This window comes from Lichenostomus cassidix, chromosome 5 (genome assembly GCF_008360975.1).
Source record: "Lichenostomus cassidix isolate B80296 chromosome 5, HeHo_3.0, whole genome shotgun sequence".
Lineage (NCBI taxonomy): Eukaryota > Metazoa > Chordata > Aves > Passeriformes > Meliphagidae > Lichenostomus > Lichenostomus cassidix.
The window spans coordinates 62,502,566-62,519,681 of record NC_139486.1 but is presented as its reverse complement, the minus strand read 5'-3'; the positions used below and the strand labels follow the sequence as shown (position 1 = coordinate 62,519,681).

The 17,116-nt window shown below is 51.3% G+C and overlaps 1 protein-coding gene across 2 annotated transcripts in view; it reads left to right on the top strand.

The window, feature by feature from the left end:
- Window positions 1-17,116, top strand: part of BAHD1 (bromo adjacent homology domain containing 1) — a 35,129-nt gene that overhangs the window by 13,985 nt on the left and 4,028 nt on the right. Inside the window, exons 2-7 of one of the 2 annotated variants that reach the window (XM_085063467.1) lie at window positions 5,951-7,594; window positions 10,675-11,036; window positions 12,633-12,792; window positions 13,749-13,825; window positions 15,803-15,894; window positions 16,637-16,788. In XM_085063467.1, the coding sequence (XP_084919593.1) occupies window positions 5,968-7,594; window positions 10,675-11,036; window positions 12,633-12,792; window positions 13,749-13,825; window positions 15,803-15,894; window positions 16,637-16,769 (2,451 nt within the window). In that variant the 5' untranslated portion in view covers window positions 5,951-5,967 and the 3' untranslated portion in view covers window positions 16,770-16,788. The remainder of the gene's footprint in view (window positions 1-5,950; window positions 7,595-10,674; window positions 11,037-12,632; window positions 12,793-13,748; window positions 13,826-15,802; window positions 15,895-16,636; window positions 16,789-17,116) is intronic. The other variant, XM_085063466.1, reaches the window with a different exon arrangement.

Sequence of the window (17,116 nt, the reverse complement as noted above, 5' to 3'; positions counted from 1 at the left end):
GGGAAGCACAAGTGATGGGTGCTGTTTGAGAATTGCCATATGCTCTATCACCCTGCAGAATCCATTAATTCCAAGTTTCCTTCTCATCCTGCTGCATCCCTCCCTAATTTGTTGAAAGGCAAAGAAAATATGTCCCCTCTGAGAGAGGGAAGGTTGGTAGTGTTATCCATCTCTGAGCAAATGAAGGGGACAGAAACAAATCCTGGTCTCTGCTTTTGGTGTTTCCTGGCTTTGGAGTGGGTTTGGAGGTTTGGGGATGTGAGGGTGGCTTTGTCTGTGGGTAAGCACAGCTTTTGCACCTCTTCTGCAGAGAGTGAGTATGAAACTGTGGCTGTGCCATTGTGTCTTGAGCTCTGACCCCACCTGATCCACTTTCAGTGGGGTTTGGAAGGCTGTGAACAGCGTCAAAGGCACCAGAGCTTCCCAGAGACACACAGAACAACACTGCTTTATGTCAGGGTCACAAGCAAAAGGCTTGTGACAGCTCTTGGGGTGGAAATCTGCAGTTCTTCAAGGCCATGGGAAGTGGTTTTGCCAGTGTTGATCATGGGTGTGCAGTGAAGGCTTTGCTTTCAGAAACTTGAGGTTTGCTTTAATGCAGATATGTACAGACCCCAAAGCTTTGGGACTCCAAACTTGATCGGGATTTAGTGCCTGATGTCCCTGAGGTCACTTATCAATCCCCAGGTTTGTTTTTCACTTCATCGTTTTCTGCCAGTTCTGCTCGTTGGCAGCCTGTCACTGGCAATGTGACACAGTGTCACAGATTCTCACCATGGGTAAGGGGGAAGGAAAGCCCCTGCCTTTCCGAGAAGGAATGTGCTTTTCCAGGTATTGCCTTAGTTATCTAACCAACCTGCCTTGTTGCTGATTTTGAGGAAGCATCCTCTGACTCTCCCCCACACTTGTGCATTGTATTCTTCCACTGGTATTTTCCCTCTTCTCCCATTCCACCCCCTTTTTTCGCCCCCCTCTCTTTTTTCCCTCCATTCCCCCTCCTTTTTCCCCTTTTCCCCCCCACTTTTTTACCATCCTTTCCCCCTCTTTTTCCTTTTCCTTTTCCTTTCCCTCTTTTTCCCTCCCTCCTTTTCCCCCTCCATTTCTTTTCACCTTCTTTTCTCTGCCCCTCTTCCCCCCTTTTTTTTCCCTTTCCTCTTCCCTGAGAACACTGCTTGCTGAGGCTGCGGAGAGTGTGAGAACAGCCAGAGAAATGTAATTTTGGCTTTCCCAGACAGAGCACTGCCACTGGGCAAGATCTGAAAGCAGATAACCCAGGCTGAGCCAGACCTTCCCAAGGAATCAGCCGGGGAGCTCCTCAGGGATGTTCCCAGCTCTGGCTCCGGGTTGTGCCTGGCGGGATTCTCTCCCTGTGCCGCTGCTTTCGGGCACATTGAGTGCTCGGGGTGTGAAGCCCCAGGCTCTCACTGCAGTTGTCTGTGATTTATCACAGCCACACACGAGCTGCAAAGCTACCAGCCGGGTGGCTGGAGCACACTCAGGCTTTCGCAACAGGGGGCATAATTACGAGTGCTGGAGCAGGGAGTGGAGCAGAGCCCAAGCCAGAACAGCTCCCACAGATCCTCTTGGCTGTGCCAGAGTTGCCCCACATCCCTTTTTACAAGCCTTTTGGAAGCTGTGAAGGCTGTATGTCCACATGGCTTTCAGGAGCTGCTGGCAGTGAATCACAGAATTCTGGAATGGTTTGAGTTGGAAGGGATCTTAAAGGTCCATCCCCCTGCCATGGGCAGGGACACCTTCCATTATTCCAGGTTGCTCCAAACCCCATCCAGCCTGGCCTTGGACACTGCCAGGGATCCAGGGGCAGCCACAGCTTCTCTGGGCACCCTGTGCCAGGGCCTCCCCACCCTCATAGGGAAGAATTTATTCCCAAAATTCCTTCTAACCCTGCTCTGGTACAATGGTCAGAGCTGTGCTGATGAATGAGAGAAACCAGCCCTTTCTGCAGCCTGATGAGCTCTGTGTAAACAGTTGTCTCCAGAGCATATGGATGATGGCGCTTTCAGTGGGTCTCTGGAGAAAAATCAGGACTGGACCCTGAGAAGAAAAACTGCAGCCTGCAACAGCTACAGATTTTGTGAATGTTTGAGAGGGAGGCAATGTTTCCACTGATAGGACGTGCGTGGCATTCAAGGAACTCAGCCTGGGATACCTGATGCTGCTGTGATTTATCCGGATTTCCCAGAGCTCCTGCAAGGCTTCTTCCATGCAGCATGTTCCTTAGAGCACCGGGAATTACTCGCCTGCAAAAGCAGCAGGGAGAAAGGAGCCAATCCTCCAGATACTCACAGTTGTAGGGCTGTTGTCACAGCATAAGCTGTTCCAATGGAAATGGATAGACAGGATTCAAGTAGATGGGGCTGAGAGTCATCGGAGCAGTGCCGTGCATGGAGAGGAGGATTGGTGTTGTCGTAACTCTTTGTGTGTTATTGAAGTGCCAAATGGATTAGGAGCTTCAAAAGCTTTAATTTCTGTGCTTTTGGCATCGTCTCTTGGAACGCGCGCGTCTCCGAAGTGAAGCTCTGGAGAGGAAATGGGGCTTGAAGGGGTAGTCCCAGACTAGTTTCTTCTAATTTCACTTGCAATCAAGTGCTGGAGAGGGAGAGACAGATGCTGCAGCTGCGTGATTACAGAACATGCAGCTGTTATCACACTTGCTTCTTTTCCTGCTAATGAGGCATCAACTCTCTCCTGAGTTTGCTGTTTGGGTAATGGTTTTATTCTAGCATGAAACTAGAAGTGGTTTTAATTTTTCCTGATTCTGATCTGGTTTGGGTTCAGCAGCTGGCAAGATGGTTTTTCAGATCTAGTCTGGTTTGAGGAAGGAGTTGCCAGAGGAGTGTTGCCCAGAGGAACTGTGGCTGCCCCATCCCTGAAAGTGTTCAGGGCCAGGTTGGACAGGGCTTGGAGCAACCTGGGCTAGCAGAAAGGTGTCCCTGCCAGTGGCAGGGGGTGGAATGGGATGAGCTTTAAGGTCCCTTCCCACCCAAACCATTCTGTGATTGCATGATAAGGAGGCAGCAATTCCAGCTAGCTTTAAAATGCTTGGTGGGCTCTGGATGCAGCTGGATAGACTGAGCTGCTTGGAACGTTAATTTGTAACATCTCACTGTCTTTTCACCATTAATCCAGTTCCTCAGCCACGAGCAGTAAACGGGTGGTTCTGGTTTAAGTATCTTCACTTTCAGTTCTACACATTGTCTCATGCTTCCTTGGAGACTTCTGGGCACAGGCAGCTTTGCTTTGCTTTGTGAAGCGATACAAAGGTGGAGAAAGGATGAAGAGCTCTGCCACTCTCCCTTCCCAGCTGGCAGGAGCACAATACTCGCTGGAAGCAAGCTCAGCAGGACTCTGATTTTGAGGAATGATGCATTTGCCTGTCAGAGAGCTGAGTTTAGAGCAGTGTTCAAAAGCTCTGTCTCTGTGTGCTGTGCTGAGGGAAGAGGAGGGATCGCCGGATCCCAGGTGAGCTGGGAGCAGGAACATCCCCTCACAAAGCAATCCATGCAGTGCAGGTGATTGTGGAGGTGTGGAAAAACCTCTGGGTAGTGCAGCATACTGAGGATGGGTTTTGTTCCATAGGTGCTGGCAATGAATCATAGAATCCTGGAATGCTTTGGGTTAGAAGGGATCTTAAAGTTCCAACAGTTCCACCTCCTGCCATGGGCAGGGACACCTTCCACTATCCCAGGCTGCCCCAAGCCCCGTCCATCCTGGCCTTGGACACTGCCAGGGATCCAGGGGCAGCCACAGCTTCTCTGGGCACCCTGTGCCAGGGCCTCCCCACCCTCACAGGGAAGAATTTATTGCTAGTATCCCATCTAACTCTGCTGTCTGGCAGGGTGGAGCCATTCCCCCTTATCCTGGCACTCCAGCCCCTTGTTCAAAGCTCCTCTCCAACTTTCTTGTAGGTCACTTCAGCTACTGAAAGGGGCAGTTAGGTCACACCGAAGGTTCTTCAGGCTGAACAATCCCGATTCTCTTGAATCCCCTTCTCTCAGTCTCTCCCAGCCTTTTCCTGACTTTAGAGCAGCTGTGGCATGAATAAAGTCACACCTGTAGCACCCAGTTTTTAGCAGATATCCCAACTCATTTGGGCACAAACCCGCCAGGATGTGTGGTGCCAGGCCAAGTCAGGCTCTTGCCTATGGAAGCCTGAGGACAACAAGGTGCCTGATGCTCAGTTGAAGGCAAACCATGGCGGTTTATTTTGGGATTTTCACCTCTGCCAGAGGCTCAGACTCTCCGTGGGGACAGTACAAAATAGGATGAATGTTGCAAGGAAACCAGTGGTTCATGTAGCCTGGGAAGAGCTGTCCTTCAGAGGGCATAGTTCTGCTGGATACCTGCTCTGCCTCTGCCAAATCCTGCTCTGCCTGATCCATTTTTTAAAAATATAGTCCTCTTCCAAACTCCAGAGGTTGCATGTGGTGAGTTTAGCCTCGTGTGCAAGAATTCCAGTTCTGGAGGGAATTCTGTCTGACTTGATCCTCCTAATTCCCAGAGCCTGACTTTCTGATAAGAAAAATGTGAACATATATAAATATTTGTTCCCCACTGAGCTCTCCTGTTGGGGCACCAGCCGTGGGATATATCCTGTTTAATAGGGTGCAAGGACTCAGTCACCCCAAAACACATTGCCAAGAGCATGACATCTAGCAAAGCACCGTGCAAACCCCAGCGGGTTTCAATTCCTGAATTTCCCTTAGTTAATGCATATATAAGTAAGGCAATTAAAACACATCGGGCTTATTTCAAATAGATAATCTAATTATCAGCTTGATTAAACCATATCAAATGAACAGTTCTTGTAATTCGGGAGCTTTGTTCTAATCACTGCCAAAGCAGTAGGAGCTTTAATTAAAAGCCTCAAAAGTGGCAGACCAGTGTCAATTGAAGGGAGTTCCAGCCTGAATCCTGATTGCAGGGAAGAGCAAACCCCTCCTAGGTGGATGCTGATACAAAGATCAGCTCTTTGCTGCCAATAAATGGAATTTGACTATTTTGTAAATACCATTAAATGCAAGTAATTGTCCTTTGCTGCTGTTTCTGATGCTCAGAGACAGACTTAATTAAATCTATTCCACTCTCAGTCATTTACACTGACATTTTTAATGTCTATAGGTTGGTATCAACCAGCCATAACCTCTCTCAGCCTTGGACCTACAGCCTCTTGTGCAAATGTGTGCTCCTTCAGACTGCAAAACTCCTTAATTAAAAATCGGGTGCTGGATAACTCAGGAAGCCCAGACTTCTTTTTCCTCCTATGACTATATCTTTAGGGTCTTTCTGCCCATCATGATTTGGTGTTCAATGCCCACAACCTTTATAAAACACAGCTGCAGGGAGCAACAGGAGCAGTGGGCAGCCAGGTTCCAGCCTGCACAGGGATTTGCATGTATTTAATTTATTAATGTTGGCAGGTCTCCACTTAGTAGCCCAAGTTTTCTTTTCACCTGAGTAGGTGGACTTTTTGTTTTTCTTTTGCCTAATTGTCTTGGGAAACGACACTGGAGCAGCCTGCCTGTATCAACATGCAGGCAGTCACAGACTGGGGGTTATTTCTGCTCTCTGCCCAGGACTAGCCTTCAGATTTTGGAGATTTGATGGGAATTTGTAAGGTGTTGGGAACAGCATCAGTGTAAGAGGGAGCTGGGTGAACATCTCTCTTCTCAGATATGGCTCTCCCCAGCTGCTGTGGCATTTGCCATCACCGCCTTGCTTTTAATTACTGCTGTGTTCCATGGCTTGATATTAAACCACATCTAATTGCATCCTGTCTCTTAATTGGCTTAACTGGCCATCACCCAAAGAGACGGTGCTGTATAGAAACAAGCTTCCCCAAATATTTCCTAATTGGCAGTTGGTGCTTTGTGAGGAGATGGGACCCTCTCAGCGATATTAATAGATGTTTTCTCCCGTTCGTTCCCAGGATTGGACATTGATCCTATGACGCATGCCCGGAAAAAACAGCTTTTCCTTCTGAAACATCCAGCTGGTTCTGCTGGCCAGGCCTCGTCGCCAACAGGCAGCAGGAGGATGGACAGGGCCGACGCAGAGCAGCGGGACGGAGATGCCTCGGAGGCTCCAAAGTGTCCCAGCGGGTTTGTGGGGAATAACAAAAGCAAGAGTTTGCGCGAAGTGCGAAAGACGTACCCGCTGCGGAGGCGGCTGCCCCCCTCAGTGAGCAAAAAGACCTGCAAGGTGCTCCTCACCAGGCTGGAGGATGAGGCTGGCTCTCTGTCCAAACAGACCCCGAGCTGTAAAAAAAAGCACCTTCTCAGCTGGGTGGAGGGTTTGGGACCTGCTTTGTTCTCCGAACAAGTTCAGCCTGTGGGAGCAGGCAAGAGTGAGTCATCTGGGGAGAAGTGCACAGGAACTTACCCAGGGCCTGAGCAGGACCTTGATCCTGCTCCCTCGGAGCCCAGGAAGCGCCGGCTGGCCTCGCTGAACGCGGAGGCAGTGAACAACCTGCTGTTCGAACGGGACGATGGCTTGTTGTCCAGCAGGCGCTTCCGCAGGGACTCCGGGAAGGCTGCTGGGGACTGTACCCTCAAGGGCTTGCAGGGCAAAGCCAGTGACAGCTGGCCTGCCCTGGAAAAACCGGCTGTGAAAGCAGGGAAAGGAAAGAACCGGCATGAGCCTAGTCAGAAATGCAATAGCTGCGAGCATTCGCTGGACGAGGTCTTTGATGATGGGGCAAAGAGGGAGGATGGTGCCATCTCCTACCATCCGACCCCAAAGAGACTGGCCAGCCTGAACGCTGTGGCCTTCCTGAAGCTGACCCACGAGAAAGACCAACCCCTGAAGCAGAGGAGTAAATCGGACGGAGAGGGCAAGTCTGAGAACCACTGTTCAAAATCTACACTCAAATGGGCCAAAGCCGGTCGGAAGAACTGTGTCAAACCCAAGAAGGAAGTGGCTGCCTTAAAAATGGATGGGCAGCACAGCTGGCAAGGCCAGAGCCTGGGCACGTTTGGCAAAGGGGAGCAGCGGGACTCTTCCAGGCTCTATGGGACGACAGAGCCTGTCCCCTACGAGTCACTGTCTGGCTCCTACGCCAGCACGGAGGGCTTCTACCACAGACTGCCTTTGCTCATGGGAGGACAAGCTTCCATGAAGCCGGAGTATGGAAGACCCGGAGAGAAATCCCCAACCCCCAAACAGGAATTTCATCAGCCTTCCTTTCCCGTGCAGCAGTTCCCTCCCTTGCCTGTGCCCGGGAATCACACGGATTGTGGATGTCTCTATGAATCCTCAGATCTGACTCCGTTGAACGGGTTTTATGTTTATTATGGCCAAAGCGGATACAGTGGCTACTCCCCCTGCTCCATTTACCCCAAGAGCGAGCTGTCGCAGGCTGCGACCTGCGAGGGGCTCCTGGTGTCTCCCGGTTCCTTGCCGTCGGGGGCTCATTTCCAGCCCCTGCACTGGTGCAGCTCTCCGTACTGCTGCGGGGAGGGAGCGGCCGTGAGCAGCTACAGCGTGTGCGGCGTGGTGCACGTGCCGGAGGGCAGGCTCGGCAGCGTGCACGCAGGACGGAGCAGCTACCCCTACAAAATGCCTTTTGCAGCAGGTAAGGTGCAAAGTGCACGCAAATCCCGGCCGGCGTTCCCGGGAGAAGAGGGCGGCTCGGCGCGGAGTCTGCTTGCCAGGAGGCGGTTTCCCTCTGCGAGCAGTTCTCGGCTCCGCAGCCAAGCTGCGGCTTGGAAGGAGTCCGCCTTCCACCTCCCCTTCCCCCGTTTGTAGCCTGGAGGGTTTTTCCCACTGAAAGGTCTTGTTGGTGTGCACAGCAGAGAATCGGTGAAAGGATTTGGGCAGCGAAAAGGTGACTCACGGCTTGTCGTGCTGGAGCTAAGGCTGAGCTTTGATCTGTGTAGGACAAGCAGGGTTCAGTTCTGCTCGCCGTCCCTCTCTGCCACTCCGGGCGGCACGGGGATGAGTTACTCCTCCGATCCCAAAACCTCACTTGGGGGCTGAGGCATCCTCACGGAGCCTGTGGAGAAGCAGGCATTGCCTATGCTGTTAGACTCTCGTGGTGCCTGCCATGCAGGCTTTTTGGATTCCATGGATCAGTGCTGCAGAGCTGCGTAGAGAATTTCCACTGTGGTGGTCCAAGTGCCAGGAGCACTGTTAGGTTGGGAATTCTTGGTCCCATCTTTTCTGTCTGTGTCTGACAGTGAAGCACTGGAATGAGAGAGTACAGAAACAGTCATAACCTGCCCAGCTCTCCTCTGTCCCCACCTCCTTTTCAGACTTCCTGCTTTCTCGCAGAGCTTTGCCTCTGCCGTTGAAAAATGCCGTTTTAAATATTTAAAAGTGGAGTGTTGTGTGTGGGTTACCAGACACCAGCTCTGTGTATAAAGCCATCAGGCTGGACAGTGCTGCAAATAGCCAGTCTGTAGAGGAGGCTGCTTCCCAGCTGCTGGGGGTGCCGACATGGGATCTTTCTGCTAACCACGTGTTCCAGCCAAGAGCTGGCGTGACTTGCCCACTGAAAACAGATTTTCAGGTAGGTAGATGGAGTTTTGGTTCAAGTGAGGCTTTGTCATCTTCCGTTGTAGGAAGCTGCTGAAACTCAGGAGCATTTGGTTGAAGTGTAATTTCTGTTTTCCTGAAATATCCCTGCTGTCATGGTGCTGCTTCCTACGGCAGCAGCCAGACAGGGCTCGCTGGTGGCTTCAGAGCTCTTGAAAGTGGAGTGCTCACAAGACAACAGCTCAGCAGTGTGTTCTTGCCTGACAGTTTCTGTGTAGTGCCCCGAGGTCATACCAGTCTACTTTGTTCCTCAGCTTTTGCACGCTGGTGCCTCTGATTTTGTGCAGCCAGAAAGATGGAGGCGGTGCACACGTGGTATTTTCCAGAGCACAGCCCTCCCTGTGGATTCAGTGGTTCCTCATGGTACTGGCAAGGGCAGCACCAGTTGCAGAAGTAGGTATTTGCTACTGTGTCACCCTGCCACTGAGATCTCCCTTGCTGTGATTTCCTTCCTGGGAGCAACTTGGAAAAGCCTGTAACACTGGAATTGTGGAGATTTTGGTTTATGGATTGAAGCGCATAAGGAGGTCTCCGAGAATATTAACAGAGACTTGGGCTTAGGAATTGGTTTTTATATAATTGTGCACCTCTGAAATACTCTCCTTCCCAAGAGTGGGGTATTTTTAGTGAACTAAAGGAGCACTTTGGCTGCAAGTGGCAGGGTCCCATCAGAGAGGAACCCAGCTTGATGTGCTGAATGCTGTGTATTACATCTGTCTGATTGGGTGTCTTCCAGGTGTTCACAGGGGGATATCAGTGTCTGTGTGGTACAAATCCAGGGGCTGGGCTGTGATCTTGGGCGATTGTTGTGGGCAGTGTAGAAGCAGAGTGGTGGGAATAAGCTGGGACAGGCCCTGAGAGCTGCTTTAGTTCCAGTGCTGTTGGAGAGGCTGAAAGTGTGTGTGACCAAGGAAGGAGTCCCAGGGGTGCCAGCAAGAACAGCTCTGCACCAGGGCCCTGACATTCAGTAGAGATTTTTGTGAAGTTTCGTCCTGCTCTAGCTCAAGCTTAAAAGCTGCTTTTGTGAGCAAAACACCTGGGAGGTGATTCCTTGCTCCATGTGTCCTGTGCCTGCCAGTGCCTGCATCCTGATGTCCGGGCACTCTGGGGGGTTCCTGTGGCATTTGCTGCTCTGAGTTGATTTGATTGATTGATTGATTGATGGTTGTTGGTCTGTGGCATCCCTCGAAGTCACAGCTCCGTGGTGGCTTCATTGCAGCCCCTTAGGGGAGGGGGAAGTGGGAGGCAGGAGTGAATAACTTCCCATCTCTGCAAGGGATCCCAGCAGTTTCTTGGCTGGAGCTGGGTGACTTCAGATGAAATTTCCCCTTCAGATTTGTAAGCTCTGGTCTGAGGCATTTCGTGGAGCCTGACTGGAGCTGTTTGGTCACCCCAAAAAGCACACTCTCAGGTTTAGGGAGCAGGGATACATCCCATACTGTATGGGATGCTCTCTTCCTGCTGATAGGGGGTAATTACAACTGGTTCTTCCATCATCCTGGCTTGAGGCTTGTTTGTGACTCCTGAGCAGAGCAAGGTGTTCTGGGATGCTCTGAGAGGCACCGTCAGCCAAATTCCAACCTGCTGATGTTCCTGTGTCTGCTGCAGGGACACAGTTTTGCTGAGGGTGCAGCATCTTGTAGTTGTGTTCTACCTTGTTTCATCTTTCTGGATTTAATTTGGAGAATCTTCTCAATTTTCCCTGATTAGTAGAATTTGGCTTTTTGAAAGAAGCTGGCTGCTTTTGGCAGTGTGATTTAATCCTTCCCATTGTTTCGATAAGCCTTTTATTTCTTTTATACATATTGACAGACTGGAACTGCTTTGGACACTGGCCAGCCTCGTATGTATTCCTGGCTGGCGTTACTTGGGATTCAGATGGGTTTGTTGTGGTGCAGTGTCATCAGCAGAGCACTGGAACACGCAGGCTCAGAAATGGCTTTGCTTTTTACAATCCAGTGACAGTGCAAAATGAAATTACAACCTGGAGAGTCTTCACTGCTGTAACGCAATAAAGGGGATTTTGGGGAGAAGCAGCTGTGGTGTGGGACAGTCCTGGCCGTGTAGTTGCTTTATGTCACAGATGAGATTCCTGACTCATTTCTTCCCTTCCCTTAGAAGGTTGCAAGTCTCTGGACCAGCTGAACCTCACAATCCCGGTGGCAGGACACCCCGCCTCGCCTGCCCACCCGCTCTCAGGATGTCCCGTGCCCAGCGTGCCACCGGCTGCAGAGCCCGTTCCTCACCTGCAGACCCCCAACTCTGACCCTCAGACCATGGCCCGAGAATGTCCTCAGAGCTCCAAGCCTCCCAGCGGCTCCAAGTCGGGGCTGCGGAACACTCCGGGCTGCCTGCACGCCTCCAACAGCAAAGCGGCAGGAGGCCATTCCCACCCCAAGCAGCAGCGGATCAGCCGGCGCAGAGCCACCAACGGCTGGATCCCCGTGGGCACCGCCTGCGAGAAGGCTGTCTACGTCGTGGTAGGTGTCTGTCTGCGTGCTGGGGCTCCCTGGGGACAGCCCCTTGTGCACCTGCAGGCGTGAAGGCTCGGGAGTTCTGGGGCTTGGTTCCGGCCGGACATGGTCACTAGGTGCTGTCTGGAACCTCTTGGTGGAATTCCGATGGGAGTGGAGGTGCTGCTGGCTCTGTTCCCTCCCTGTGCTGGTGTCACCTTGCACGGTGTGGTTTGGGAGGGGAGGAGAACCTGCTGCTGCTGTGCTGGCCTCAGCTGGAAGGTGACAGATCCTCCCGGCTCCGGCATGTGCAAGGGTGGCACCTGAGGCACGTGGGAGTCCATCCTACAGGGATCATCCTCCAGCTGCTTTCTTCTGGGTAGGGCAAACCTGTCTGAGATGAGGGTTGTAGCCTCAATTATCAGGGGCAGGTCTAAAGGCTGCTCTCGTAAGGTGGTTCTCATTGGCAGTGTCAGTAGCCCCTCAGGGATCTCTCAGAGCACAGAGGACTCAGACAATGTTCTGGCTCCCAGATGGGATTTTTCTAGCACCCAAAATCCCCTTTCTTGTAACTTACATGGGGGCACAGCCAGTCTCTCCTCCAGGGATTTCCAGTCTGTACTTTCCCATTTGTTGCATTCAGGGACAGAGACTGGCTCCTGTAAGATGGGAGATTTCCTGCCAGAGAATTCAATTAGCTCTAGTCAAGTCCACTTCAATTGCAGAAGGCAGTATCCTTCATCTTATTAAACATAAGAGCTTGAAATGAGCCCTGTGTGGTGTCTGGGAAGGTGGGACAAGGCATTGATGTGCAGTAAATGTCAGCAGGAAGGAGAGCCATGGTCCAGGCAGGATCTGTGCTGCTGCTTGGTGCAGTGGCACAGCCTCAGGCTGCTGCTCTGAGCAGCCAGGGCAGGTTTTGGAGCTTCAGCCTTTGGGATTGTGTCCAGGTGCCAAGGGGTGTGCCAGAATGAAGCCTGTCAAGGCCAGGGACTGGCCTTGTGCATCCATCCCTCAGGCTGTCACACCCCAAAGGAGCAGCGAGGCGTTAATCTCCTTAGGATGCTTCCAGTCCTGCCTGGGAGATCTGGCAGGAGGTTAAACCATCCTGCTAAGGCATTCTGAAATGAAATTCAGAGCAGAAACAAACTAACCCCCCCCATTCATAGTCCCAAAAGTGATAATTTTGTACTGTCAGAGGGTACAAAGGAATTGTTGGCAGTCCTGCTAAGGAAAGCTTTGTGCCATGGCCTCCCTGCCACTCCCTGCTCTGCTCATGTCAAATATTTCATGTTTTATTGGTTTTCTTACAATGTTTGTGTCAGAGAAACACACAGCATTCAAAACACACCTAGTTTTCAGTGCCTTTGAGTGGGAAGGAAAAGCAGGCCTCCAGGCAGGCAGGTGGAAAAGCGATTTTCCTGAAGGTTATGGTTTTGCATGCAGAGTGGAAGGAGCGGGTGTGTTTTAACTTGAAATAAGAGTATTAATTTCAGCAACTGGGGCTTTTGTGGGATGTGCTGTACCCCTGGTGAGCTGCTCCTCACTGCCAGCGCTACGGAGGAGAGCCATGAAGTCTCCCTTCACTTGTTGACTGGGCTGTTTTGGTTCCTGTGTGTGCAGAACGAGCCGGAGCCGGCCGTGCGCAAGAGCTACCAGGCTGTGGAGAGGGACGGGGAGATCATCCGGGTGAGGGACACGGTGCTCCTCAAATCAGGGCCCCGCAAGAAATCCATGCCCTACGTCGCCAAGATCTCTGCACTCTGGGAGGACCCCAAGACAGGTACTGTGCTGGGAGGGTCTGTGTGTGCTCGGCAGAGCAGGCTGGAAGCAGGGAGGGGATGGATCTCGGGAGAGCTGCCGCCCTGTTAGGGTACCAGGGTGATGGAGAGGAGATTGGTGCCGTGGCTTCCATTTGGATTGTTCCAGGAGCTGAAATGCTCCTTAATCACTCGTCTGGGGCTGGTAATGGAAATCTTCCTGGATGTGAAAGCGCAGAATATTCGCCAAGTGCCCATCTTAGCAGCCCTCTCCTGTATTATTTCATTGCTCAAACATCAGGGGAGCTGCTGTGTGCTTCAATCCAACATCTGGGCTTGGAGCTGGTGGCAACAGGGCTCTTCTGCTGCAGCTCTGATGGACCCCAGTAGAGCTGGGGATGGGAGTTGTGGGGGTTTGTGGTGAGGTCTGGTGTCTGACTGGCAATCCCTGAATCAAGGAGGTGGAGCCAAATGCTTTAAAGTAGAGATCTTGCTTAAAAAGGAGGAAAGGAGCTCAGAAAACTCTATGTATAAGACATAAATCGAGGTATGTGAGGCCCACTGTGGTTTTGTCAGCGCAGCAGCAATTCTGCCCTGAACCTGGGAATCAATGCTGTAAGTTCCCACCTTTGGATGAGCCTCTTTTCCAGCTTGTGTGCTGAATGGATTCTTTTCTCAGGTGGAAACGTTTGATTTTTGAATCTTTGGGGAGTCTTTTGTGCCTGACTTCCTTGGGATGTTGTGACCAGAGTAGAAGGAGGCGAAGCTGTAGTGGAAAAGCAACATGACTGACTCGGTGCAGCTTCTTGCTGTAACAAAGGGACACCTAGTTCAGCATGAAATATTTATCAGCCACAGCTGCCTCTCCGTGAGCGCTGTGGGAATGAAGGGGATGGAGCAGCAGCAGGAAGCTGGGAACGAGTGGGAAAACGCTTGGAGAAAACTGAGGCTTGACTTGTTGTAATCCGTGTGGTTGCAGGGGAGCTGATGATGAGCCTCCTGTGGTATTACAGACCAGAGCACACTCAGGGAGGCCGCAACCCCAGCATGCACCAGGTGAGTCCAGATCCAGGGCTAGGGCATCCCGGGCTGTCTGTGCTCCTGCAGGAAGAGGGGACTGCCTCGAGCATCTCTGTGCATTCCTGGGTGGCCTCAAGCTGAGTGCAGTGGAGCTCTCTTGGCTGTGATGCAGCTGTTGCCAGATGTGTTGAGTGGTGGTGTCCCATTGATGGGCTTTCCCCCCAGATTTATTGTCCTGTGGAGAAACTCTGGGCTCTTACTGAAGCTGCTGAGTTCCTTACATGGAGGCTCTAACAGAAACTGCTGAGTGTTGATGTTTCTCCCTTTAATCTGAGAAAAATCCACATATTAAATAGAAAGTAATTTTGAATGTTTCTTTAAGAGTAAGGAAGAACAAGTTTATACCGAACCAAGATCTGACACCTTTCCAAAAGAATATTCTAATTCCTGCCAGACTGCAGAGCTTGATGCAAAAGCTCCTGCTGCCATTTTGCAGGAAACTGGAGTGCCTGTGTCATGTGCTGCCTTTTAATAAATCCCTTAATCTGCTTCTCAAACTCCAAAAAACGTGTTAGTATTGTGCAGAAATGTGGATGCATCGTTCTTGCCCTGGATAGATTTGTGATGAGAACTAAAGTCTGACTGGAGGATGCTATGCCAGGATAATGGAGTTGCTTTTTAAAGGAAAAACGTGTGAATCACTGACTTCACGCCTTGCTCTGCTTTGCATGGGCTTGTGTTGGGTGACAGAACAAGCTGGTTTTAACTGGGAACGAAGAATTCCCTGCTGTGTTCAACCCAGTTTTAAATACTTGGTGCTTTCTTCAGTTCTATTGCTTTTTCAATGAAAAGGGAGGGAGGGAGGTTTGAGGGCAGGACTTGGGAGCAGCCAGGGAATTGCAGGGCACAGGTGAGTTTCTAAACCAAAATGTGGCACTTTATAAATTAAAGGTTAGTGTATCCAGTTGCATTTCAGTCCAGGGAGAATGCCAGGGGGAATTAAGCCATGTTTTTGCAAACCCATTTAATCATACAGGTCTTACAACAAACGAGAGCTGGGGCTGAGGGCTGGGCCAGGCTTGCCAGAGTGACTCAGGTAGTTTTGACTCCAGGAGTAAACCAGAACCCCAAGGTGCAGAAGGCAGGTGTGGCATTCCCAGTGTCCCTGATCAACCCTGTCCCCAAATGTTCACCTTTTTGTGAGTCTTCCCCTCCAGCAAAGCAGAAGTGGAGCCTGCAGGGAATGCTTCCGTATGATGCCTGTTCAGGGCATCCTTGTTCCCAGAGATATCTCTGCTCATCTAACCATACCAGAAATTCTTCACAGTGACACAGGTTACCCTGTGTCTAACCAATCCTGCCTGCTGCAGAGCCAGATTCCCTAAATTACTCTGGGAAAAATTGAAGAGAAGTTTGCCAAGAGAGGCTGTGGCTGCTCCTCCTTGGATGTGTTCAAGGCCAGGTTGGATGGGCCTTGGAGCAGCCTGGGATAGTGGAAGGTGTTCCTGCACATGGCAAGGGTGGAACAAGATAACCCTTAAGGTCTCTTCCAACACAAACCATTCCAGGATTCCAGTCCATGATTCTGAAAAAGGCTGTTGCCGCTTCTCTTACTAAACCAGCCTTTTTAATTGAATTGGGGTGAGGAAGTGATTGGACAAGAAGGGATTCCTTACGTTTTGAAATAAAGATGGATTAGAGAATCCAGGAGGAAAGGGCTGCAGTCAGCCATGGCCTTGCTGCTGAAGAGCTTTGTGACAGTGGAAATTCATGTGAGATTTGAGCACTTTTGGCATCACAAAGTGTGCTGGGCATGGTCAAATGGTTGGAGAGTCAGGGCATGTTGCAGGATAGAGTTGTGTTGCACAGAGCACATGGCAGGAGCCTGGGCTGTGGGAACTGTTCACTGTGGGCATGCATGCTGACCACGTTGAGGGGATGGGTGAGGGTGCACAGCTGGCCCTGCCTGGCTCCTGGCCAGCTGGGTGACCTGTCCCCTCCCTCCTGTCACAGAATGAGATCTTTGCGTCGCGGCACCAGGACGAGAACAGTGTCGCCTGCATCGAGGAGAAGTGCTACGTGCTGACCTTCGCAGAGTACTGCAGGTAGGTGGAGCTCTGAACCTGCTGCTCTTCCCAAACCTCCCTCTGCCCATTTCCATCCCTGCCGGCTGTCCCAGCCCTGCAGGCTGTGGTGTGGCTGGAGCTGGGGCAGTGACACTCGCTCTGCTGCAGGCTGGGGGCTTCTCCCACTCCAGATCCATTACATGGCTGGTTTGTATAGAGTCATGGAATCGTTGGGGTTGGAAAAGAGCCTTAGGATCATCGAGTCCAGCTGTTCCCCTGGAACTGCCAAGGCCACCCATGTCCCCAGGCACCACATCCACACGGCATTTAAATCCCTCCAGAGACGGTGACTCCACCACTGCCCTGGGCAGCCTGTTCCAAGGCCTGACCACCCTTTCCCTGAAGGATTTTTTTCCAATATCCCACATAAACTTCCCCTGGTGCAACTTGAGGCCATTTCTTCTCAACCTGTCCCTTGTTCCCTAGGAGCAGAGCCCAGCCCTGCCCTGGCTGCACCCTCCTGTCAGGGAGTTGTAGAGAGTGAGAAGGTCCCTAATGAGCCTCCTTTCCCCCAGCTCCCTCAGCTGCTCCTGGTGCTCCAAACCCTTCCCCAGCCTCTTGTGCTCTTCTCAAGGGGCTCCCAAATGTTGATCCTTGTATGACCTTGGTACCACTGCGTGTGGTTTCAAGAAAGACAGAAACAGGAATGCAGGAAGACATGGAAATTGGAGCTAAAATCTAAGTGAGGTAGGAAGAGATCCTATATATCCATCCCTTGTAGGACACAGGTGCCAGACTACCCAGAAACCTGCTGTTACACATCAGTGCTTGTGCTGGACACCAGATTCTGGGATTTTGGCAGGAGGACCCTTTGGAGCAGTGACTTGGGACTGTTATGGTTGAGCTCTTGCTGATTGAACTGCAGCTTTGTCAGTAAGAGCTTCCCAGCATCCATATTCCAGCCTGCCATCCTGAGATGGATGTGCAGGGCTGAAGGAGAACAGGGATTGAATGGACACAGATCCAGAATGCAAACCAATGCTTTCAATCTCTTCAGTTTTGCTGGGTGCATCTAGTGGTCTGTGGAGCCCTGCCGCAGAGGGGATGCCTGAGACCTCCTCTTCAGCCTGTTCCTGGCCCAAGGAACAGGAATTTCTAAAATTGGAATTTTTAAAATTTCTTGGAATTTTCTTGGAATTTCTAAAAACAAACTGGTGTACAAACTCTTTAGAAGCTGAATTTTGGTCTTTCCTTTGAGAAC